General features: G+C 36.3%; 1 protein-coding gene across 1 annotated transcript in view; it reads left to right on the top strand.

Moving 5' to 3' along the window:
- Window positions 1-1,911: 1,911 nt before the first annotated feature.
- Window positions 1,912-25,631, top strand: part of LOC122796675 (histamine H3 receptor-like) — a 332,874-nt gene continuing 309,154 nt past the window's right edge. Inside the window, exon 1 of the mRNA XM_044065350.1 lies at window positions 1,912-2,413. Within this exon, the coding sequence (XP_043921285.1) occupies window positions 2,185-2,413 (229 nt within the window). The 5' untranslated portion in view covers window positions 1,912-2,184. The remainder of the gene's footprint in view (window positions 2,414-25,631) is intronic.

Genomic DNA, 25,631 nt, shown 5'->3' with positions numbered 1-25,631 from the left:
GCATCTAGGAGCTGCCTCTGTCCATTAGTAGTACAGGGGAAGTCCTGGGGTAAATTTTCTGTGTTCAAGTATTTTCAGGTATGAAAAAAGTTGCTATCATGGTAAATTTCTTCCACAGATATGTCAGCTGAGAAAGATGTATATCTTTGTAGGCATTTATTTTATAAATACGTTTTTTGATGGTTTATTTGTTTTTCTGGATATGATTAATAAAAGTTGTTATAAAACAAGTGATGAAAGTTATTCTCTTAACACTTATCGGGTAACAGGCTTCAGACCCCAGCTCTTCAACATCTTGCTTGGGTTTCTGATTTGATACAATAACCATCTATAAATTCAAGTGTGCTCTTGTGAAGCATAGATGGTAAATTTTCCTCAGCTCGGTACCTCTGAAATGTCTGTCTCATCACAGCAGTAATACCTCATTTTCTTTTTCTCAGTCTCTCTATCTCTTTCTTCCTGTCTCCCCCTCCCCCTCACCCCTTTTCCTTGTTGAAGCTCAAACATATTGTTAACTTTCAGGGATTCATCCCCTATGACATGAAGAAACATAACACTCTATAGCTTTTCAGACTTCTTGGATGAGTGCTTGCAGTCATTTATAAATTAAACTTTGAGATCCACACTTTCCAGTTCTCTGGCAATGCAGACAGACATTTCCTAGGGCCTGCAGCTACGCAAATTCTCACAGAAAAACTGAAATAATTTGTAACTATTTCTGTTACTGCTTAAAGTTTATTATTCCAAATATGAATAACAAGACAAGGCAGAAGACTGCATTCTGTGAGCTTCACCAGCTTTATTTTGTAATTCTGTACAGGAATCAAGAGCACCTGATACACATATGGAGCTATGAATAAGGCTATAGGTGCCAATATTTCAAAGATATACACTACACAGATATCTTACAATTTATGCTCACTATTCCTTCTCTTTCTGCTTTCACCAGCCTTCACCTATCCTTTGTTGTCCTTCTCATTCCTCTTTTTCCAGCTGCTGCAGCCCCCTTTCCACAATATTTTCTTATTTTAACTATTTGCATATATAAAATCTAGCTATATATCCACCAGTCCTTTTCTCATTCCTGTGCTACTTCTGAATGTATTCAGATGCTTTAACCTATACTGGTTCCCCAGTACATCCTTACATTCACTAGTGCTACACTGGGACCATATACCTTACTGTCTTTGTTGCAACAACAACTAATGACGCCTCTTTACCTTTTTCACAGACATTGTTTGGCTGTCATTATGGTATGTTATAGTAATATTTTGTAAATACTGCTTTTCAAGGCATCCAATTTACAAGTATATTGGAAACCAACAACATTTTTGATTGTCATATAGGGAGACATCTGAGACACAGTCTAAAGACTGCAGAACAACCCCCATTTCTCTTATCTATACTTTCAAGAAACAAATATGCATAGATGAAATACAAACAATTCTTTTACTTACTATTTACTGTTTGTAAATAAATTGTAAGTTATTTGATTTAGTTTCCTGAAGGGAACAACAGAATAAAACTAAATCAATATATGCACAGCAGTGTGGTGTTGCTGTCGTAGTCATAGGTTGGAGTAAAAGCAAAGATGAAAAAAAAAAAGGTTCATCATCTGCATTCATTCAAAGTTAGCTAAATTCTCTTCTATCCTGGTCTTGCAAGCATCAGGTAATATACAAGACATGATACTATGTCAATCAAAATGGCAATAGTCTTTTTCTTTCTGTAAAGAAAAAGCTATTTCCACTTTGTCTCGTCAGTACTTCATGTTTGAGATAGCGTAGATGTGCTCTGATTGGCAGGTAACAGTGCCCCCTGCTGACTAACTGGCATATAACACTATATTTTACTATGCAGCGGAACTCCTGTGTACATAACACGTCATTTTACAGTGGCACCGTCTTCCAGAGTATCAAACCTGAGTGTAAGGACCTACTACTGTTACTTTTGCTTTGTCATAAAGTCTTCCTTCTACTTACCACAGATGAAAGAGATCTCAGTAGGAACTGCTTTGCAAAACTGCTTGTTTTGCTCAAGAAAGAAAAGGAATTTTTATGTCTTGAAGATAGGGATTTATATTTTGCAAACACTGGGAGCAATTTTTCAGATATCACTGAAGGGAAAACTTTGACTCTGCATGCATACACAGAAGAAATCTTTCCATCTGCTTTTAATTTCATTATGGCTGAAATTATAAATCAGACACATCGAAACGAGAGTCAGACATGTGAAAACGAGAGTCCCACAGAGTTCCCAAATAAGATTTTTTTCTGTGCTTTTATGGCTATGGTGGTCTTGGTTACCATTTTGGGAAATGTACTTGTTATTTTGGCTTTTGTTGTAGACAAGAGCCTGAGAACCCATAATAACTACTTCTTTCTTAATCTTGCCATCTGTGACTTTTTAGTAGGTGAGTAAGTACACAAACATCTATAAAATATAGCTTTTTTGTACAGCAAATGTTACATTATGCTTTACAAAAATAAGTTTTCTAATTCTGGATTACAAAAGGGAGAGAAACTGAAATGAGATGAGCATTATTTTGTTTTTTTATGTTTGATGCTTTTATCTTTCATGTGTTTTCAGATAATTAGAGTAAACAATGTTTTTTCATTTGTCAGAAGTCTAATGCAGAACTTGCTTAAAAGATCATACCAGAGATTTATGGAACTGATTGGACTTAAATGCAGTTTTAATTAGTTACTTATCTTAACTAAAGTAAGTATAAATGAATTAGAGAGCAAAGCACATTTATTTAAAAGAGCCTTTGTTTGTGTTACCTGGATAAAGACATCAGAGCATTCTTTGATGATAGGAATCCCATCAAATATCATTACAGATGCAGGACACATTTTGTGTGCTGCATTGTTCACAGCTGCTGTATAAAACTTTTACATGAGTAGTTAATAATGCACTCTGGCATTCCTGATAGAAAGCAAATGAACCATAATATCTTTGAGTCAACAGTGTAAGCTACTTGATACTTTTTAATATTATATTTTGCAATACACTTCCTCTGTGTCATCTCTGTGGGTACCGTAGAATGAAGGCTGTTATCACCTTCAGAATTCTGCACAGTTTATTAAAGCAGAAGGATGATTTTTTTGTGCTGCAGTGTTAAATTACTAGTTTACTAATATGATTAATAAGATACATATGAGAATAATTAATTAGTATAATGATTTTACACTTAGTATATTGACTTTGCAAGTATCCTATCTTCATTTTGTTAGATTCCCACTCCCACCCCTTGGGTCTTGCCCAGGTGGCTCCCCTTCCTTCTCCTCATTGACATGGAAATTTTTTCTAGGGGCTAGAGATAGGCACCTTCTAGTCTGGTCGGGAATTCTACAGCCTGTATGTTCCCTGGCTGGAGGATCTAATCAACCTATTCATTCCCTTGGTATGAAAGAAGTCAGGAGGTAGGACGCAGGCTGGTCTGCTGGTGCTAGTGGATTCTCTTTCCAACCTTTGGAGTTCCTAACTCCCACTGCAGCTCATTTGACCTTGTCTATGAGCTAACAATGATAAAAACACAGAAGAACTCAGGTGCGACCAAGGTTTCCAGTTTCAGTTGAAGTTTTAATACTACTTGTATTTGTTAGAGGTTGTATAAATAGAAGCACATTTTAGTTGTATTTATTACCATCTGATGAAGCAGGTCTTCCTGGTATAACTTATGTTTTAACATTAAAACTTCAACTGAAGATGGAAACCTTGGTCATACCTGACTTCTTCTGTGTTTTTATCATTGTTTGCTTTTGGATTTATTTAGAACTCAGGAACCTGTGTGGGCTGGTGACTGTTTTTGTGGCTCTTCCATGAGCTGCCTGCTGAGGAAAGCATGCATACCTCCACATCTTTCTTGGCTAGTGGGACATGTCATATTGCTATTTTAAGATGATTTCTGTAGCACAATGTTGTTTTTTATAATGCCAAAAAAAAGAGAGAAAAAAGTTCTGCGCTAGAAGTGATAACATAACAGGCATGGTGCCAGCGTACCTCAAGCCTTGTTTACAGAATAAATGATTTATAATTTATAATCTTGACATTCATCTATAAAAGAAAACTACAATCATAAGTTGCACACTTACAACTCTGCATTTGCTCAATAAATAAGGAGGTAAATGACTGCAAGAAAAAATAATTTTTCAGAAGATATTTAATAAAAGAAATCTTAATACAATACACAACACGAAATTATTAGATCAAAGAAAATATTAAGTTCTACTAATAATCTTTCAAAACTCTAGTTTTATTTATTTATTTATTTATTGAGGGTGGGGCACAGGCAGACAAAAGTCTAGAACATTCTGGGAAAATAAAATGCTGTGATGTTGCACAGTAGTCTTTGTCAGGACATCCTCAATGCTGTGCAATGCAGGTTTCTTTTAAGTTTTCCTTCCCAGGTTAGAAGAGTCAGGGGCATACATTTAGGGCATTTGATTAAAGCATTATGCATATGCCTCTGGCTAGCTGAAGTAGCATGCACCACTAGGCAAATGTTGGACAGAGACACGTGCACTTGCAAGACAGAACTGGCTATGTATCTTAAAGTATGCTCAATGACTGGTTAATGCACAGGACACAAATCAGATAATTATCATAATCTACTTCCTTCCTTCATATGAATTACAGGAGATCTTCCACTCCTGATACGAGACTGTATCACAGAGGATGTATAGAAGATCATTTATTATTTATTTATTATTTGGTAACTGGGTAGGTCGGCTAGTCCAAAGACTCTTTACAGTTACGACCTGGAAGTATAGAAAAAAAAGCAAACAACACGAATAATCAACAAGCATATACTACATAAGAACGATGCAAAATCAAATGCTTTTTTTTTTTCATTTGGTTTTGGAAAAGTATATGGTTGTTGCAGATTTTTATGCTTGTTACAAAGTCTTAATTACAGAGAAACATTGCTGAGTTAGAGTTAACAGTAAAACCAAAGTTGTTTAAAATAATTACAGTATATACATAAAGTCCAGTTTGAATTTCAACATTTCAGGAAACAAGCAGGACAACAAATAAGATAACAAGCAGGAAAAAACTGTCATGCTGGAGGTAGCATGCTGTTGTATCCAACATTCCATGGTGACTGTCTTGATGGAGGTCGTATGCTGTTTGACAGCAAATGATGAGGTTAGACATTGTCTCTAAAGCACTTACACTCAGTTTACTGGTGAAAGTGTTTGACAAAAAAGCCTTTTGAACTTATTGAGAGATTCTGGGCCCCTTAATTCAATTGTGAGTCTGTTCCATAGTGCCAGACCTAGTTAGGAGAAGGCATGTCCTCCAGCAGCTGTTGTATATGGAGGTCTGCTTAATGTGATAGCTTTCTCCTGGGTACTGAAGTAAATCTGGTCTTAGATGGGCAGTTTCTGTCACATGTAGCCAATGTTTATTATTTTGTAAATAAGAGAACCTAGGAGATAAGTTGACTTTTTGGTGACTAGAAAACATTTAAAACATTGTAGGAGCTTACAATGGTGTGATTTGATATCGGCAAGGAGGAAAAATCTATACATTTTATTATCTGGTATTGGAAGTCTTTGGGAATGTTGTGCTGAGTAAAAAGTAATCACAAGAAGACCATATTCCAAAGTAGGGAGAAGATCATTTTGGACAGGAAAAAGCAGGCGGAAGAAGAGAGTAAATAAGAGATTCTGTAGCAGAGGTTAAGTTGAGATAGTACTGGGCTAGTTATTTTTTCTTTATTATTTGAAAAAAAATAGAGAAGGATCAATATTAAGTTCTAGGTATATGTATTTGGAAATGAGGGGGATAATGTTGGAGTGGTTATCAGTAATATTAATAACAGGTAGATGGACGAAAGAGCTTTTGAGGGATTGTGAATAGCATAAGGTTAAATTTTGGGGCTTAATTAGAAGATGATTATAATCAGCTCAGTTGTTTAGTTTGGAAAACATCTGTTGTAGTTTGTTTTCGAGATCAGTGGGGCATTTACTGGCATGTAATAGAAGGATTATATGTGCATACAGCATGACATCAAGGGATGGGAGGCCATCTGCAAGATCTTTAATTAATAAAGTAAACAGAATGGGACCCAGAATTGATCCTTCTTGCACTCCAGTGTTTAGGGTTCAAAGCAATAAGATGTTAGGGTGCATGTGGAATATTCTATTCTTCAGGTAACTTTAGGACTGCTTGATAGTTTTGTGGCTAAAATTTAGTTTGTTCATTTCTATAATAAGAATATTATGATTAACAGTTCTTTATCCCAGCAGTGACCAGAACATCATTAATGTTAAAATCAAATGGAGTCAGTTGCAGTGAGTAAGGCAGTAGTAGTACTGAAGGTATTTCTAAAACCACATTGTTTGTCTGATAGCAGTCCATAGCTATTAATGTGCATAATTATTTGTTTGTACAGGAATTTCAAATATTTTAGCAAGTGGGTAGAGATACTTCTAAAGTCATTGATAGTTTTGAGCGAGGGTATTTTATCCAGGGGATTTTCTATGGAGTGTTTTAAGGCTGGAAGCAATATTCCTCTTGTAGGGGTGAGATTATGTATATAGGTTAATGGTTGGTAAGTTTATCTTATATAATGTTGCGGTATATTCAGCTAATGGGTATCATGCTAGATGTATGAAGCTTGGAGGGGGGTCTGTATTATAATCTCGAATGTTTAATAGTTCGAATGCATAAACATTGAACTTTATGCATCAAACTATTAAACAATCAAAACACAATAAAAATATTTGTAGAACAAAAAAAAATGAGTGTAGGCAGGGGGGCAAGCCCCCCCGCACCCTCCACACCCCCCGCTACTTAAATATACCAACTCTAAGATCACGCTACAGTGTAGGAAAGGGAAATGTGGGGGTTATAGGGGGACTTGCCCCCCTGCTTAAACCTGTTAGGGTAAGTATTTGATGTTTACATTTTTTTTTTATTTTCGAAGTTACCGAACTTCGATAATATGGTGTTGACCATATTATATTCGATGTTCCGTAACTTCGAGATTATAATATAGACCCCTTGGAGGGTTATGTTGAGATGAGATAGAGAGATGAAAAGAATTAATAATTTCTTGTGTACTGTAAATGATGAATTTTGTGTGCTCTGATGGTAGGAAAGGCTTGTTTGCATATTTTAAAGTTGGGGAGAATATTTACATTTTGTGATTTTTCATGTTAATTTCTTTATTACTTTCCAAAATTGTTTTGTATTACTAGAAGTAGCAGTTTGCTTATTTCTTAAGTGTAAGGATTTAGTGAAATTAGTAGCTTTTCTAGTTTGTTTTCATAGGGTTAAATACATTTAGTGGAGGTTAGAAGTATTTGGGTTTTGATTCCCGGCTGACCATGCCTTATTCAACTGTTTCATGAGGCTTTTAATATCGATAGTGAGCCAATGGCATTTTTGACCCCTCAGTTTCCTCTGTGAGCAGGGGAAGACTGAGTCTTACATGAAGGTGAGGGTTTTGGTAATGTAAGAAATTGCATTTGTTGGGCTTTTTACGAGATATAAAGGGGACCAAGCAATGCTTTGCAAAACTTGTTCTAGGATAAGAAGCTTGTAGCTTGGGAATGGTTGACCTATTTAATTTCTGGGGGATATTTTTTTTAAAAGACCAAAGGAGAGAGAACAGGCCAGTGATTACTTAGTGAGACAGGAAGAATATAGATGCTGGAGCAGCAGTATCCACTATTTGTAATAATTGGATCTAGAGTTGTATGGTTTCCTGAAAGCTGGTTTGGTCTGGTAGGATTGATTACTAGATGCTCAGGGTTATTTAGTGACAGAACTCTATTTGTTGAGTTGAGTAGATTCTATACGTCTTTTAACTCATCTAGCATAATAGTATTGCTAGGGAAGCCTTTGGGAAAACGTTACACAGGACATCTTTTATGATGTTCTCTGAGGAGAGTGGGGGGATTCATATTACAAAATCAATTAAGAATGTATGATTTCCTTTGATGAGGTTAGCCATTATACAGTTAGGAGCTCTGTCATTATTATTCTGAAAACTGGGGAAATTATGAATGACTAATGAATACTTCTTTTTGATAAAAAAAAAGCATCAAGAAAAGTAATACAGGAACAAGTTATCAAAATACCATAATAATAATAATAATAATAACAATGATAATAATAAACATAATAAATGCACTCTCAAAATAATGGACAACCAAGTTTAATAAAACATTAAAGCATTGTTGTTGGCTTTAAGCCAGATTTTAATGAGTACAAGAATTAGTGGGTTTTCAGTGGAAATCCAGAGTTTAGACAATGAATGCTGTTGATGTTAATGCATGTGTTTTTTAGAACTTCTTTTTTGTAATGCTAGTATTGTTAGTCAGGGGATTTGATGTACTGGTCGCAGTAGCAGTGAGAATATTATATATGCACTGGAATTTGTCTGCTGCATAGAAGCGTTGTCGCCTCACAGTAAGACGCTGTCCTGTTCGATTCTCAGCTAAAGCGTCTTCTGTATGTAGACATGCGTGAATGGGCATACCTTCGTTGAAGGTTGTGCATCAGAGCTGGCAACTCGGCATGTAAAAGTCTACTGCCAATCATTAGCAGACCGGAGTTCCGCTGTGGCGACACCTAACCGGGAAAAGCCGAAAGATACAACAACAACAGCTGTCATCTTTACAAAAAGTGTTATAGTGTTTTCTTTCTTTAACTCTTTATTGAAATACTACATTTCTTTAAAATGCATGTAATATTTTTTATTATCATATACTAAGCCCAAACGGAATTCTCAGTAGTCCATTAATATTGTACAAAAAGTGCCTAAAAGGCTTGGTAGATATTAAACTCTGCTGAATCAACTACTTCAATCATGTCATTCAAATTCTGTATTAGAAAACCTAATTCTAAACTCATTTGAACACTCACAACAACTACTACATATTTTTTTCAGATGGTTGTCTTTGGCCGCCTTTGTATATTGTGGAGGTGTTTTGACTAATCGGTGCTGCATTTTATCACCCATATTTGATAAGATTATTCATAAAAAAAATGTAATTACAGTTGTCATCAATTGTCATTGTAGCTTTCAGAAAGTAGTATCAGAAATCAGTTTGAGAGGATTTGTATGGCTGACAATGTCACATACCATACTAATACAAACAATACTTTTTATGCTTAATGTACATGGTATGCAAAGTGACTATATTTGTCTAATGCATTTGCATCTGTCAATGCTGAACTGGCAGATATTCTGACACATTGACAGCCAGCTATGGAATGCCAGATAACTGAAAAATGTGTCCCTACACTTTTGAACTAATTTCCAACACCAAAGACATGCTACAGCAACAAAAGATAATACCCTATATAAACACATTTCTTCCACCTTTCCACTTCAACCCTGTTTTATATGCCCAGCCATTTATGTTAATATTGAGATGCCATGCCCCTATTTGGTCAGACATGAGTCTATCATATCTTTTGGCACTTACTGTTTTATGTCTCGTGCATTCTTCCAGCTTCAGTCTATGGCATGTTGTCTCCTGACTTCCTCTTAATTTTCTAGGCTCCTATAAAACTGCCCTTCTTTTGACTTTTCAGGCAATAAAAGTTCAGTCATGCGTGACTCCCTCTTGTCTTCTGTAACGTGTACATGTACACACTGAATGCATTAATTTCTTCTCTACAGTTCTTGCACTTTAACTTTCTGTCACTTTCTGCTCCACAAGTTAACACATTCTTCTTTTTCATATACCAGAACTACATGCAGTATCCCCTGAGCCACATGACATTACCTTGTAGAATAGAAGGATATTTACTAAGTGGATACCTGCCTGTAAGAAAATGGACTATAGTCACTGTCCACAACATCTTAATTTATACAGATGATGTTATCAGAACATTGGGTGGCCGCGGTGGTGCAGCGGTTAGTGTTGCTGCCTCACAGCAAGAGGTTCTCCAGTTCGATCCTCGGCTGGGGTGCCTTCTGTGTGTAGTCTGCATGTCCTCCCTGTGGTCGCGTGGGTTTCCTCTGGGTGCTCTGGTTTCCTCCCACATCCCAAAGACATGCTGTAGGTGGATTGGACACTCTAAATTGGCCCTAGGTGTGAGTGTGTGCATGTGTGTGCCTTCTGTGGAAGGTTGGACGCCGGGCTGGCAACTCGGCACTGTAAAACTCCACTGCCAATCATGAGTGGACAGGTGATCCACTGTGGTGACTCCTAACTGGGAAAAGCCGAAAGAAGAAGAAGAAGAAGAAGATATCAGAACATTAGATTAGGGTTTACTAGAGAGCATTCCATAGCGTGATACTTACTACAGGCTTACAGCTTCCATAGTCACTACTCAAACCAAATTTATCTAGACTGGTGAGCAGAACAAACCTCTGCAAATGGCTTATATCACAGACTATGCCTTCCTTACTAAGCCATCAGACTATACTTATTTGGAGATCTTGTTTGTAACTTCTTTTAAAACTCAGCATATGTGTCTATGACTTCAGTGTGCTGGATTCTATGTTCACTGATAGTCCGGGTGCCTGACCTCAGACGTCTGGTCATGTACTATTCTAAGAGCACACAACTTGTGTTGCAACTCCCAGCTACTGCTAGGAGTCAACAAAAAGATGAGATTCTCCCAGACTCAGCAGATCTGAACTTTCCCTTATTGAAGTTGAGCAGACATTGGTTGTTCATTCTTTCCTCCCCGGCTGCCCTTTAAGCATGAGCTCCCGCTCAAACTGAAGCCACCAGTAGTACAGAGAGATGTCAAATAAATTCACGGCCACTGCACAACGAAGGTTGAAAACTCCAGCACTGTCCAAGATAAAACAATCCAAAGGCAGGACACCAGAATAATCCACAGCCACACGAATTTATTACAGACTTAGCGCTTTCACCTTACAAGGCATCATCAGAGTCAAAAAACTGTTACAACAGCCCTCATTTAAATACTAAAGTCTGTGAACAATTAAAACCATAAACCAATTACTTAATTAATTAAACCATCACATTTAAAAACATTTAAACATACACACATCCACCCTAAGGGCCTTTGCACAAGAATTAAATAACACTTTAAATACAAATAATATTAATATAATAGATACAAAACATATCCTACCAAAATATATCAGACAATGCATGTATTAATCAAACTCATCATGTTCTTATATATGTTTCAACAAATATAATAATAATTCTACAGTGCCAATTTTTTAGTCCAAAATTGTAACCAAAAACTTGTTTTTTATGTATATATGATTTTGTAAATAACTGTACTTATTAATTAAATTTTCAATGAATAATTGCAACATTAAATGCTCATATTAAAAAAGAATGAAAAATAACTCATTCTAAAGTGCTGAATAACAGTACCAATGCAAAAGCTATTATTCAAAAATATAAATAAATAAAATAATATTCATGTTTTCATGTTTATAGTTCAATTAAATGTAAATAGATCCACTCCTACAAAACCTGGGATCTGTGCACCAAGAGTGGTTTAATGGAAATGTAATCATTAAGCCCAGGGTGGGACATGGCATTTAACCTAAGCTGCCATTCCATCTCCTTTAGCGCTACCTTGTTCTTAATGTCACCACCACTATCTAAAAACACCCTATCAATGACAAAGAACATAAATTTCTTGAAATTGTTACATTTGATACTGTGAAGGTACAAAGCATTATGGGAATCCTTATTTTTAATGGATCTAAGATGTTCAGGAATCCTATCTCTTAGTCTGCGGGTAGTCATCCCAACATAAAATGCCTCACAGGATGAACAGTTGGCCACATATACTAGGTTTCTAGAATTGCAGTTGCAAATTCCCGGACAAGCCAAGGTGTACAACCTGAAACAACTACATATGGGCCATCCGCTATATACCTACAGCACCTACAACATCCACATTTACCCATCCTCGACCTACAGTATTGTTTATTCCTTTCAAGCATATCTTTTAAGTTCTTGCCCCTACTGTAAACTATCACAGGCTCGTTGCCCACCACCTTCTTCAAATCATTATTCAAGCAATGGTCCCACACATTTCTCAATACTGCACATAATTCCTTAGATTTGTCATTGTACTTCATGATGAAACATGGACCCTTATCATTGTTGTCATTATTATTATTGTTGTTCCCACATGTCACATCCAAAACGTTTAAGGATCCCATTTCAACTACACCATCATCCCTCAAGATGGGAGCATAAGTACTACGTCTTTTTTGTAAATTTCTTTCTTCACACTTCGCAATAAACTAATCGGATAACCTCGCTCCAATAACATTCCAATTAATTTGTAAATTTCCAATCTGAATGTCACATCGTCACTCACTAACCTAGAGATACGTACCATCTGCCCTTTCATTACCCCTTTCCGTTGATGAAAGGGGTGGCAACTGGTAAAATGCAGTAACGAGTTGGAGTAGTTGTCCTTCCTGTAAATTGTACTAGACAGCACTTTACCTATCTTTGAAATGTTAATGTCTAAATAATTAATACTCTCTGCTCCCCAAGAGAAAGTAAACTTAAAATAGCTAGTGGTGCCGTTTAGGTACTCAACAAATTCCTTGGCAAGTGCTTCACCCCCTTTCCATATGATCAAAAGATCATCCAAAAATCTGTTATACAATATTATATTGTTCCTGTATTCTGATGAAAACACATACGCCCTTTCCCAAGCCAGTAACACCAAATTGGCATACACCGGGGCGCATTTAGCTCCCATGGCCACACCTGAACATTGTTAGTAGATTTCACCTTCAAATTTGATGAAATTGTTATTTAAAACACATTCCATCAAATCACAATATAAATTTACTCTAGATTTGTCAATGGCATTGCTGGAGTTAAGGCTTGCAGCAAACATGTCCAGGCCTTCATTATGAGGTATAACTGAAAAAAGATTAATAACATCTATTGTCAAAAAACTATAATCATCCGTTATACTCTTGATGTCTCTTAATCTCTCTAAGCAATGCCAAGAATCCCTTAGAATATGGGACACTTCACTCTGAACTATCTTGGTCCCATGGTCAACAAATGCCGCAAGGGGCTCAGTCTTTGAACCCCTTGCAGCAACAATTGGTCTAAATTCTAAATCCTGGATACCCTTGTGTACCTTGGGTATCCCAAAAATACACGGCACCACTGGATTTTTAACCAACAAATAATCATACTCCCTTTCACTGATCATAGCCTGAAAAAGTGCATCGTGCAAAAACATATCAATTTTAGTGTATGCACGGTTTACTTCATTGATGGAAGCCAAAGAATACGTACTTTGATCACCCAGAACTCTAGTCATACAAGTGAAATAATCGATCTTGTTCATAAGTACCATCCCACCCCCCTTGTCCGGCTTCATGCACCTCACATTGTTTGAGTTAATAAATTCATTGAGCAATAATCTTTCACCCCTGGATACATTATCCATAACTGTACTGGGCAATGCACAAATTCTCCTAAACTCGAACTCTAACAAATTTTCAAAGAACACAAATTCCGGACAAGTGGGTGGGTTAAATGTACTTTTTCTTGTTAATGAAGAACCTGGGTTGTTGTTTACACCCATATCAAAATTCTGATTATCATAAAAATACTTCTGAAGGTTCAACCTCCTCACAAACAATTTCAAACTTGATAAAATATGTACTATGTCTAGCTTGAAACTAGGAACAAAGCTCAAACCCTTCGTAAATAACTCGAAGTGTGTAACCCCTATCTCAACTTCAGTATAGTTGTAAATGGTAAAACCTTTTTGCTTTGTTACAATGCACTTTAAACCTTCATCAACCACAGCGTCTATGCTGTTATGTGACAACATAACATCAGCACTCAAAACATTGTTGTCAACACCATTCCCAAGATCATAGGCACCGTTACTCATTTCTTCATTCATTAGTAATACATTGTTAGTTAAAGACAATTCATGACCTACATTAATAGGGCTCTCTCCATCCACACCATCTGTAGTGTCACTATTCCGGATAATGTATCCAGGGGTGAAAGATTGCTCAATGAATTTATTAACTCAAACAATGTGCTATGAACAAGATCGATTATTTCACTTGTATGACTAGAGTTCTGGGTGATCAAAGTATGTATTCTTTGGCTTCCATCAATGAAGTAAACCGTGCATACACTAAAATTGATATTTTGCTGAAAGTATGATTATTTGTTGGTTAAAAATCCAGTGGTGCTTTGGGATACCCAAGGTAACACAGTATCCTTTGCAGGATTTAGAATTTAGGACCAAGATAGTTCTAAGTGAAGTGTCCCATATTCTAAGGGATTCTTGGCATTGCTTAGAGATTAGAGACACGATTATAGTTTTTGACAATAGATGTTATTAATCTTTTTCGGTTATACCTCATAATGAAGGCCTGGACATGTTTGCTGCAAGCCTTAACTCCAGCAATGACATTGACAAATCTAGAGTAAATTTATATTGTGATTTGATGGAATGTGTTTTAAATAACAATTTCATCAAATTTGAAGGTGAAATCTACAAACAATGTCTAAATGCTGCCAATGGTGTTACTGGCAGGGAAAAGTATGTGTTTTCATCAGAATACAGGAACAATATAATATTGTATAACAGATTTTGGATGATCTTTTGATCATATGGAAATTTCAGCTATTTTAAGTTTACTTTCTCTTGGGGAGCAGAGAGTATTAATTATTTAGACATTAACATTTCAAAGATAGGTAAAGTGCTGTCTAGTACAATTTACAGGAAGGACAACTACTCCAACCGTTACTGCATTTTGGCCACCCTTCTATCCCCTTTCATCAGTATGAAAGGGTAATGACTCTAGGTTCAAAAAAGTACTTATGCTCCCATCTTGAGGGATGATGGTGTAGTTGAGATGGGATCCTTAAACCTTTGGATGTGACATGGAACAACAATAATAATGACAACAATGATAAGGTCCATGTTTCATCATGAAGTACAATGAAAAATCTAAGGAATTATGTGCAGTATTGAAATGTGGACCATTGCTTGAATAATGATTTGAAGGGTGGGCAACCAGCCTGTGATAGTTTGAAAGGAATAAACAATACTGTAGGTCGAGGATGGGTAAATGTGGATGTTGTAGGTGCTGTAGGTATATAGTAGATGGCCCATATGTAGTTGTTTCAGGATACAAATACACCTTGGATTGTCCAGGAATTTGCAACTGCAATTCTAGAAACCTAGTATATGCGGCCAACTGTTCATCCTGTGAGGCATTTTATGTCGGGATGACTACCCGCAGACTAAGAGATAGGATTCCTGAACATCTTAGATCCATTAAAAATAAGGATTCCCATAATGCTTTGTACCTTCACAGTATCAAATGTAACAATTTCAAGAAATTTATGTTCTTTGTCATTGATAGGGTGTTTTTAGATAGTGGTGGTGACATTAAGAACAAGGTAGCGCTAAAGGAGATGGAATGGCAGCTTAGGTTAAATGCCATGTCCTACCCTGGGCTTAATGATTACATTTCCATTAAACCACTCTTGGTGCACAGATCCCAGGTTTTGTAGGAGTGGATCTATTTACATTTAATTGAACTATAAACATGAAAACATGAATATTTTATTTATTTATTTTTGAATAATAGCTTTTGCATTGGTACTGTTATTCAGCACTTTAGAATGAGTTATTTTTCATTCTTTTTTTAATATGAGCATTTAATGTTGCAATTATTAATTGAAAATTTAATTAATAAGTACAGTTATTTACAAAATCATATATACATAAAAAACAAGTTTTTGGTTACAATTTTGGACTAAAAATTTGGCACTGTAGAATTATTATTATATTTGTTGAAACATATATAAGAACATGATGAGTTTGATTAATACATGCATTGTCTGATATAGTTTGGTAGGATATGTTTTGTATCTATTATATTAATATTATTTGTATTTAAAGTGTTATTTAATTCTTGTGCAAAGGCCCTTAGGGTGGATGTGTGTATGTTTAAATGTTTTTAAATGTGATGGTTTAATTAATTAAGTAATTGGTTTATGGTTTTAATTGTTCACAGACTTTAGTATTTAAATGAGGGTTGTTGTAACAGTTTTTTGACTCTGATGATGCCTTCTAAGGTGAAAGCGCTAAGTCTGTAATAAATTTGTGTGGCTGTGGATTATTCTGGTGTCCTGCCTTTGGATTGTTTTATCTTGGACAGTGCTGGAGTTTTCAACCTTCGTTGTGCAGTGGCCGTGAATTTATTTGTTATCTGCTTGTGCCCTTATTTTGGGACTATTTTGTCTGTTTCTTATTGTGTCCCAGTACAGAGAGATGTCCTACATCTAGACAAATGGAGAAGTTGTGAAGTTCTACAATGTCCATTGGATGGGCTACAGGCATACTGCAGGTGTTTAAAAGAGGTAATTCAGGGAATGTCACTATATGTAGTGATTTCAGTTATTATATATAATACTTTAATAAAATATGTAGGGTATACCTTGCCAAAAATGAAGACATTTTTTACATCTCTGAAAGAGATAGTAGTTCTCAAAAATTAGCAAAGTGTGGGCATATGCACAAATGGGACAGAATAAGCTTCTAGGAAGTTCTTAAAACAATGAGCATAAGGGTTTGCTGTAGTTTAACTAGTTGATCTTTCAAGTGATGGGCAGCGTCTGTCATTTAGCATAACACAACTGGCAAACTGCTCAAGTATATTTCTGTCCCTTACTGCTGCTAATGTGGCAATGTGTTATCCTGATGACTAGGGAAAATTATAGAGACTACATGAATAAACTAAGAAGAGCCTAGGTAGGCTAATCAGGGCTGGTGTTAAAATTTTGGGGACCCAAGTAAGGGTCAATTTGGGGGCCCCTGCATATCTCCAGTCTATGTTATCACCCTGTTACTGCTACCCCTCCTAAGCAATCTTTTAGTTCATGCTGCAGAGTTTTAGGAGTAGTACACACAGACTGAGCTGGAGTTACACTGCTCGTATGTTGTGACAGGAGGCCCAACTCACTGAGGGACACTCACAGTGACTCGCATTTATTTACAACAATGATACATTACACACACATCCTCCAGTGGTCCCTTCAGTCCCTCCTCCAACATACGCACCCATCCCAGGTTCCCCACATCATGCACATTATTCTTTTTTTGACATTGTGTTTTACTCTTCAGTATTTTTAAAAGCCATAACTTTCTATATGCTCTGATGTGCATATTAAGTTTTTTTTTATTTTTGCACACCCTTTTTATCCAGTGATGGCTTCAAGCGAAATTATGAATAAAGAAAGAAATGCATCCTTTCAACACACCTTACCTGGCCAAGACAGGACAGCATAAACCATTTAGGAAGTAACTCAGTTAAGCCAGGCCCCCTGAAGCTACAGGGTTTTTGGTGCTCTGAGGTGCATTTTAGAGCATTTTAATCCAATGGCAACCTGAACAAAAATCATGAGAAAGAGAAAATTTTCAGTCTCACTTTTTCCTTTTAAGGAAGACATAAGTTGCATCCAAGACTTAATGTTCAAGGCTGATAAAATAGCAGCTCATAATAAGCAAGCAGGATAACTGTGAGAATACACAAATCCTATCTAAGGATACTGCCTGCCCTCCAAAAAAAATGACAGTCACTGCCTCTGCATCCCTCTTGTATTAGATTGGGATGAAGTCACTCTGAGCTGCTGACCTCCAGCACTTATCCTGCTTATGTTCATTCTCTGGTTATCAGCTTATCTTAACAGGGTCATATCACAACTCTGTTTAGGATAAAGCATGCGATCGGAAAATTAATAGTCTTTTTCCCCCTCCTTATTTCCCCCTAGCAAGTAGCAGCTTTTGTGGGGCCCCTACACAGTCAATAATGATTAAGGGCCTCCCTGCAACCATTGGTACTGCAGGTGCCTAAAGCTGGCTATGATTTTAATTTTAGAGGAGGGAATACCCAGCAGCATTATTTAACTAAGTCAAGGGTACTATGTCAGTTGTAAAATATTTAGTGAAATTATGAAGCCTGTTACTTGGCAAACCACTGTTACTATAACCAGAGATATCTCTGAATTGTGAAAGAGATGTAAATAGGAGTTATTACTACTCACCTGGTTTATTAAGTACACAATATTGCTGTACTGACTTTTATTGGTTTGACAAATGTAACAAAATATAAAAATAAGATAACTTGCTGTGGTTGGGGGTCCCCAGCAATCACAGGGTTTGCTGATGCCTAAAGCCGGCTATGAAATCAGTGTGAAGTTATACCAAACAGAGATAATGTGATTTTATAGGTATACATACCTCAGAATCTTGTAGTGCAAGAAATGTGGACAATGCCAAAAATACTGGGGGGACAAAGATCCAAAATCAGAGACAGATTTTAAATATTGCTTTTATAAACTTAGAAAGTTGATAGAATTACAGATTTTGATTTAGCATGTATTTTCCTGAAGGGTATGAAGACTGAAATTACAATGTTTGCCAGAAATCTACAAATTCTATGGCAAGTAAATTAAGCAAGATGTAGGCATACAGGCTGAAGGGGACTGAGTCACTGGAGATTTGAAATTCAAAAACAATACTATTAGACTGCATGCAAGATAGTAAGTTACAGTGAAGTTTTTTGCCCTTCAGTCCTGCAGATGGTGACTCTTAAAAGTGTTATCCTCCTTCACCATGACTGTAGAGCAAGTGCAATTTACATATAATGCAAATAAGTTGGTCAGGTGGAGGGGAACCTTCCAATGGTGGAAGCTCCATCTTATCTATGTTTAGAGGAACCCACTATGTAAGGTTGTGCTGCAGTGGTGATGTGCATGGAGCTCCAGTGTCCAGTTCTGCATCTTGAATGTATATGTAAATTAAGGTTTCTGCTGTTGTCTGTCTTTTATAGATGATGATTTTATATATCTATGTTAAGCTGAGAAATGCATCATCTTTATAATATCACCGGGTGCCCACTTCACATGGTAGCTGTACGAGCACACAGTTCTATCTCCCTATCTCTATACCTCTGTTAAGTTGCTTCCTCTGCACATGAAACACATCATTTAAATACTTACTGCACACATGGACTCCTGTAAGTACACCGCAGTGTATGCTACTACTCTATTGCACTTGTCTGTTCATGAATCACTGAGGGTCCTGATATGCATACCTCTCAACCATACCAAACTCCTCTGTATTTACCAGTTTTGAGAGCAAAATAATGGGGTTCCATGAATTTCTAAGTGGCCCCTTCAATTCCTGAATTTTCTGGTTGTTTTTTCAAAATTTTTTGATGAAATTGTTGTTGGTGCCATCATGTGCAGGGCATGTGCAATGATGACTGCTTTGTGAGGCAGACTCCAACCTGTTGGAATTTAGCAAGGGTGTGTCTGCACTCTGTTTATCTTTTTCTACGTTCATTTGTAGAACTTCCTGGTATTGCCTGGATTTAAAGCCCAGGCAGCAGCACACAGTGTCAGTCAGATAGACCAACAAGTGAACGGAGTCAGATCATCTCTCTCAAGCTGTTTTTTTTTTATCCATAGGTAAAGTGTTTCCATCATTCTCTTGGGCCGATATTGATTGGTGGTAACTTAGTATGGCTGGAAACGGCCCTACAATTAATGCATTTTGCTTTGATATGATTGTTTATGATGCTTTCAATATATTATTTATTCATTTATTTCTTAATAAGTAGGCATTGCATACTGCTATTTATGGAAGGCATTACGTGCCTTTACTTTTTGTAGCCCACATTTTCATGACATTACTGCAAGCATTCCAAGGTTGGGGAGATTGATATTTGGATGTTTTCATACAATGGAATCCTTTCCACTAGAGAAGGGTACTTTGTTTTTGTATAAGAGTGATGGTTTTAATTTTTGGTGCACATTGAGATACAAGAAGAAATTAGGTATTTGACGTAATGTTTTATAATGTTTAGGAATGCATGTTATTATATTATTTTATTTAGTTTATTTTGTGATTTTTGGAGTCATATGATATATGTTTGTGGATTTATGATCACTACATATTAACCAATTGAAGATTAGAGGATGACTCTGGTGAGTTCCCATTGGAAGGAGATAGGAAGTTCTGATTTGTTAACTTACAATCTTGATGATGCATGATTGGACAAATGTTTGTCCAGATTTTGATATCTATATGTGAGCGTTCAACATTGATTTGATACTTTATTTTATAAGTGGATAGGCTAAGGGTGAATTTGGCAGGCCCTTAAGCAGTTGCTATTGATCCTTATTGGCTAACTGCATAACGTTCATTTCTTTGATATGTAGTGATTGGTTAAGAACTTCAGTAGCTAAGTTGCATGATTGGTCACTTTATTATGATTGAATTTCTGATTGGTTTATCATGCATTATAAACTGCTTTCATTTCTTTTTGTTAATGGTCTGAAGAAGTGGTTTGAGTGGCTGTGAAAGTGCTAACCTTATTTTATTTTCTTAATAAAGTTTTATATTTTTTTAAGCATTTTGTCGTTGGAGCCTAATTCTATGCTGCAGTGCCGTGTTTCAGTGTCTGTACGATTATATCTTTATGATGTGTGTTTTTTTTTAATTAATATGGATGGACTGTCACCCAGGCTCAGTCGGAGCAGCAGTAAGTGAACTCTAGTAGTATTTAAGGTGCCGTACAGTCCGTAGTAGTAGTAGTAGTAGTAGTACTACTACTACTACTTAAGTTAAATTAAGTGCAACAGAATGATTTTAATTTTCAGCAAGGACACTATCACTCTCTTCATAATGATAACAGACAGTGTATATACGCACCAATTTATGCAAGTCTTGTATCACTCACTCCTTCTTTAAAAATATATGTGATGAAGAGGCAGCTGCTACCTACAGCTGCAGTGAGGTGGGCAAGAGCTATCAGGTGAGAAATGTCACCATTTCTTGCATTTTTTTTTCACAGTGAAGGATATACATTCTTTACGTGATCTCCAGTGCATTTTTGCAATGAAAGGCTCAGTGCTCAGTCAAATAGCATATTGTACATTACAGGCATTGTGTGTTTGGGGACTGGGTGCATTTCCTCTTACTGATGGCATGTTGCCTAGTCATTATTTTCATTAGGTGGTGCGACCTGATGCTAATTTTCTTCCCCATCTCATGTGGTGTTTCAGTTGCAGTATTATTCATCAGGATGGACACTTTAGAAGAAGTTAGTACTGGCATTCTGGTGTTTTATATGTAATGTAATAAAGTGTTCTTCATTATACTAAGACTTACAAGCAAACAATAAAGTTGCAGCAGTCTGGTGACTTTTAGATACATGGTGGTGAGCTACACATTCTAAACAATGAAACTAATTAGAATTATACACTTATTGTAATTCAGAAAATGTATATTAATTCACATTATTTTATTCTGCTAACATCTCATGTTAACAGTACTGATATTTTAAAAAGTGCCTTTGGCTGTCCCTGATTTCTGGATATGTTCCTGATTCTGTGGAGATTTGTCCCTATTTAGTTGAGAGCGATGGTGCATACTGTATTGAGATTTAGATTTTTATGGTTTGTCTGTAGTGATATATATGATTCGCTTAACTTTACTATATTTGGCAGGCGAGCCACTAAAATATTCTGTTTTGGGTATAAGAGACAAAAGCTGAGCCTAAGTTCAGAAAACTCTGCTAGTTGTAAGACCAGTCAAATTTTATGTTTATTATTTTGTCTGTGCTTCAATTTGCATTGGAATGTTTCTATCCCACAATTCCACTGGAGTGGGTAGGGTTACATAATTGTGTATGCAAATGATATGCTAATCAGTGTCCCGGTTTTGGATGGTTGTTCTTACTTTTCATGGGCCTTTGTCCATATTTGTAATATTTCCAGGTTGAGAGTATGCATGTAACTGCTATCAGAGGAAGTAGTTTATATCTAAACTATAAGTTGTGTAAGTGCAAGAGCACATTACAAACATCCTTAAGTATCTTTTCAACGTCACACAAATAATCTTTAAATTTCAAATTATAGGCAATATAGAAATTAATCTTGGCCCAGCTCACCTTAACATCACTCCATGTAGGCAAAAATGCTTATTTTATGCAAATGAGCAGCAGACACTTACTTACACCCATATGTTAGCTGCTGAAGTATTTCAGCTTGTTTCACTGACATTAATCATTTAATACATACCTGAAATAAAATAAAAATAACAAAATGCCACTCCGAAAATGTCTACAACTTCTTGTATTGTAAAATACTAAGTGCTTTCGTTCTTGAAATTAACAGAAATTCTTCTTTTTTGACTTTGACAGAGACAAAAGTACAGAGAGGCTAGCTGACGTGACCTGTCTGGAAGCACATACATTAGGACTGTTTGAGAAGATGCACTTTAAACTGTCAAAAGTTGGCGTAAGAGGGAAAATCTTTTAGGGAGGGGAAAGATTCCCAGAGTTTTAGTAATTGTATGGAAAAAGTAGTTTTAGTATATTTCAGGCATTTAACTTCTGAATGGGCAAGACGGATGTTTGTGAACAGTGTAGTTTGTGATGAAACAACTTATTTTGCTTGAAATAGTTTGTAGGGTGGCTGTTTTTTTTTTATTTGAGGCTGCAAATAATAAGGGAGAGCTGTATTCAAGCTGAGCTAAAATGCTATATACTGTACCTCTGTGTTTAAAGGATGTTGAGGTTTCATTTGGAATGTTTTTTGAGTCCGTAACATCTATGGAATTTGGCAACTTTGCAAGTTTTTGATGACTACCAAAAAGTATGTTTTTGTTTCAGTGGGTCTGAGTAGCAGTTTTTGTCTGTTTATTCAGTTGTTAAGGGAATGGAGATCTTTTTAAAGTTAGTTTTGAATGTTAGACTAAGGAAATGGACCTAGAAATTAACATGCCATCAGCATGTAAAATTATAGGGAGACGTGGCAGATCATTTGGTAATTTGTATTGACAATAGTACAGGGACATGTGTGGATCCTTGTGGAACACCTTCATATAGTGGGATCTCATCAGAGATGGAATAACCACTTTTAACCCCAAAGAGTCTATTGGTTAAAATATCATGAAAACAACAGGAGGCCTCTGGGCTTATGCTAACTTTTATCATGTGATCAAGAAGGAGGGTGAGGACAATGAGGTCAAAGGCTCTATTGAGATTTATAAATAGAGTACTTGCAAGGTTACCTGTGACCAGGTTTAGTAGAATTTCATCAGTAAGGACCCCATGGAGCAGTCGTATTGCTCCAGGCTCTCCAAAAATCATGTTGGTTTATGGGAAAAAGATGGTATTATTGAAAGTATTTTACAAGTTGGATGTAGATAATCTTTTACCATGGGTAGGTAAGATAATGATGTGGTGAAGGTGGGACGTATTTTCAGGATCATGCTGTTTTGTCAGTATTCTCCAGGTGTTGGGCATATTGTCTTTAGTTACACAGAGACTGCAGATATGAAGTAGAGGGATTTTAATGAAATCTTTACAGTAAAACATGATTCAGGTAGTTGAATTACCAGCCTCCATGGGGGCATCTGGAGCAATTTTGTCCAGGAGATGTTCAGTATCTTTAGAATTGAGTTGTTAAAAAGATGGCATTAACGGAGGAAATATAATTGGGCAGGAGGAGAGGAGGGGAATATTTTGGTTGAGATGAGGCAGGTTACCAAATTCATTAAGTCTGAGCATGAGGGTTGACATTGAGAACAATGTAAGCTTTCAAGATATCCACTGTTATAAGAAATTTTATGTTTATTTCATTCCCAAACAGTTTTGCCTTGCCCAGAAGGCAGACTTTTTTAAACTTGAGATGGTTACCTTTATGCCAATGTAGGTCTTGTTTGGATAGATTCCAGAGTTTGTCAAATTACTTATGGGTATTTAGGCAGGGGTTCTGTTTACAGTTATGCCTTTAGGCTTTATCTATCTTTAAGTGTAGAAGAGGTTTAAGTTCCTTTATAAGCCAGTCATTTTTTACTGCAATGGAGTAGTCCTGAAGTTGAAATCAAGCACAAAAGGCCGCTTTACCTTCTTTCTTGCTGAAAAAAATATTCTGGTAAAACAGATATTCTTTTTTTTCTGTCTGCACCACTTCCCATTACATTTTATTTTATTTTTTTTTAATAAGTTTTAAAATTATGGATGAGTGCCTTCGACTGAAGCATGCACCATTTCCTGCATCAGAAATTCGCATCATCTTGTGACACATTTTGATGATGCGATTCTGTTGCAGAAAGCTGAATATGGCTTGCCATGTGCAGAAGTGTTAATAGAAGATACCAGATGTGAAAATAAATCATGTAAGTTATTATTTAGTTACATAACTTAAAGATCAGGTGATCAATGGTCAGAACATAGCATTCACTGCTCAGGATATGTTTTAAAGTATTGTATATATAAAGGAGTTGGAAAATAAAATGGATTTCTACTGTCCAAAGCCTAAAGATGCTGCACACAGTCAACAGGAGGGCATGTTTTCATGGTTGTTCAGATACTACATTTTAATAATGACATTCAACAATTGCATTTAAAAAAATTAATAATGGAAATAATTTCTTGGGTGGTATATATTTTGGTGGAGAGCAGCAACATGTCCTAAGTGCGTTTCTCTACAGGCCTACCACCATACATTCAGAATGATAGCAATCTGGATGTCTCATGTGGCAAACAAATGCATCACACAGTAAAATGTTGCAAAAGATGTACATGCTTTTAAAATGTATTAGTTAAAAATAACACATTTTTACATTTTGGCATCTCAGACCATTGCTCAGCCACATGGCATGTTTCAGAAAGCAGAACTGTGGGAGTGCATTCAGATTCATCTCTTTGAACTTGATCTTTAAAGGAAAAGACTTGTTCCTGAAGTTGAAGTAGAGAGCTGATGATGGTTTCAGCTACAGTGTTAGGGTTAAGAGAAGAGAGTATGGAAGATTAGTTCATAGAGAAGAGGTGAGATTTCAGGCTGATAATTTTACTTGTGGATTTTAGTCTGGATGAGTTTAATCTCAGTTGATATTTTAAAGACAGTTTATTAATTTTGCTATTAGATGAATGAGACCAAGACCAGCTAGAAACTCAGACATGTCATTAGAACGGGGTCATAAAAAGTTACGTTTAAAATCTTCAAGTATATCCACATTGTGTGATTGGAAGAGCAGGCAATAATGCTGAGAATGTGGTATTGGAAATTATTAAGAGAAGAAGAGGAGGATTGAAAATATACAACTGCAAATTGTGGGGGGCTGTTCTTAGAGATGGAAGTTCTATAAGTAGCCAGGTTAGACTGGAGTCTGAGTTGACATTTATTTGGGACAATCTGAGAATTAAGATAGGTTTTATATAGAAGTAAAGTTTCAACCCTATTCTGTTGTTGAATCTGGCTTTGATAGTGTAATTATAGCCATGAAGGCGGTGACAGTGCTGAAGTTTTTTTAAGCCAGGATTCAGTGATAGCATCTGTGTGAGAGAGTAGAACAGGAAGGTATTTATTTATTTCTAATGCGTTTTGTATTTAGTTGCACACAAGTAATGCCATTTGTGTTAGAATAATTTAGAGTGAAGTGAAAGTGAGCTGGGATAGGTTTAATTTCTATATTGCCTGTAATTTAGAAGTATAAAAATTATAGGTGTGACCTTGAAGTAATTTTTGAGAATGTTTGTAATGTGCTGTGTATGTTTAGTGGAGTTTAAATGATGAAGCAGAGTGCACCTGGTAGTGGTTTATAAGAGAAGGAAGTATGGAGTGGGT

Source organism: Protopterus annectens, chromosome 3.part0 (genome assembly GCF_019279795.1).
Source record: "Protopterus annectens isolate FY-2018-M chromosome 3.part0, PAN1.0, whole genome shotgun sequence".
NCBI classification, from domain to species: Eukaryota; Metazoa; Chordata; order Ceratodontiformes; family Protopteridae; genus Protopterus; species Protopterus annectens.
This window is presented reverse-complemented; position numbering and strand designations above follow the sequence as displayed.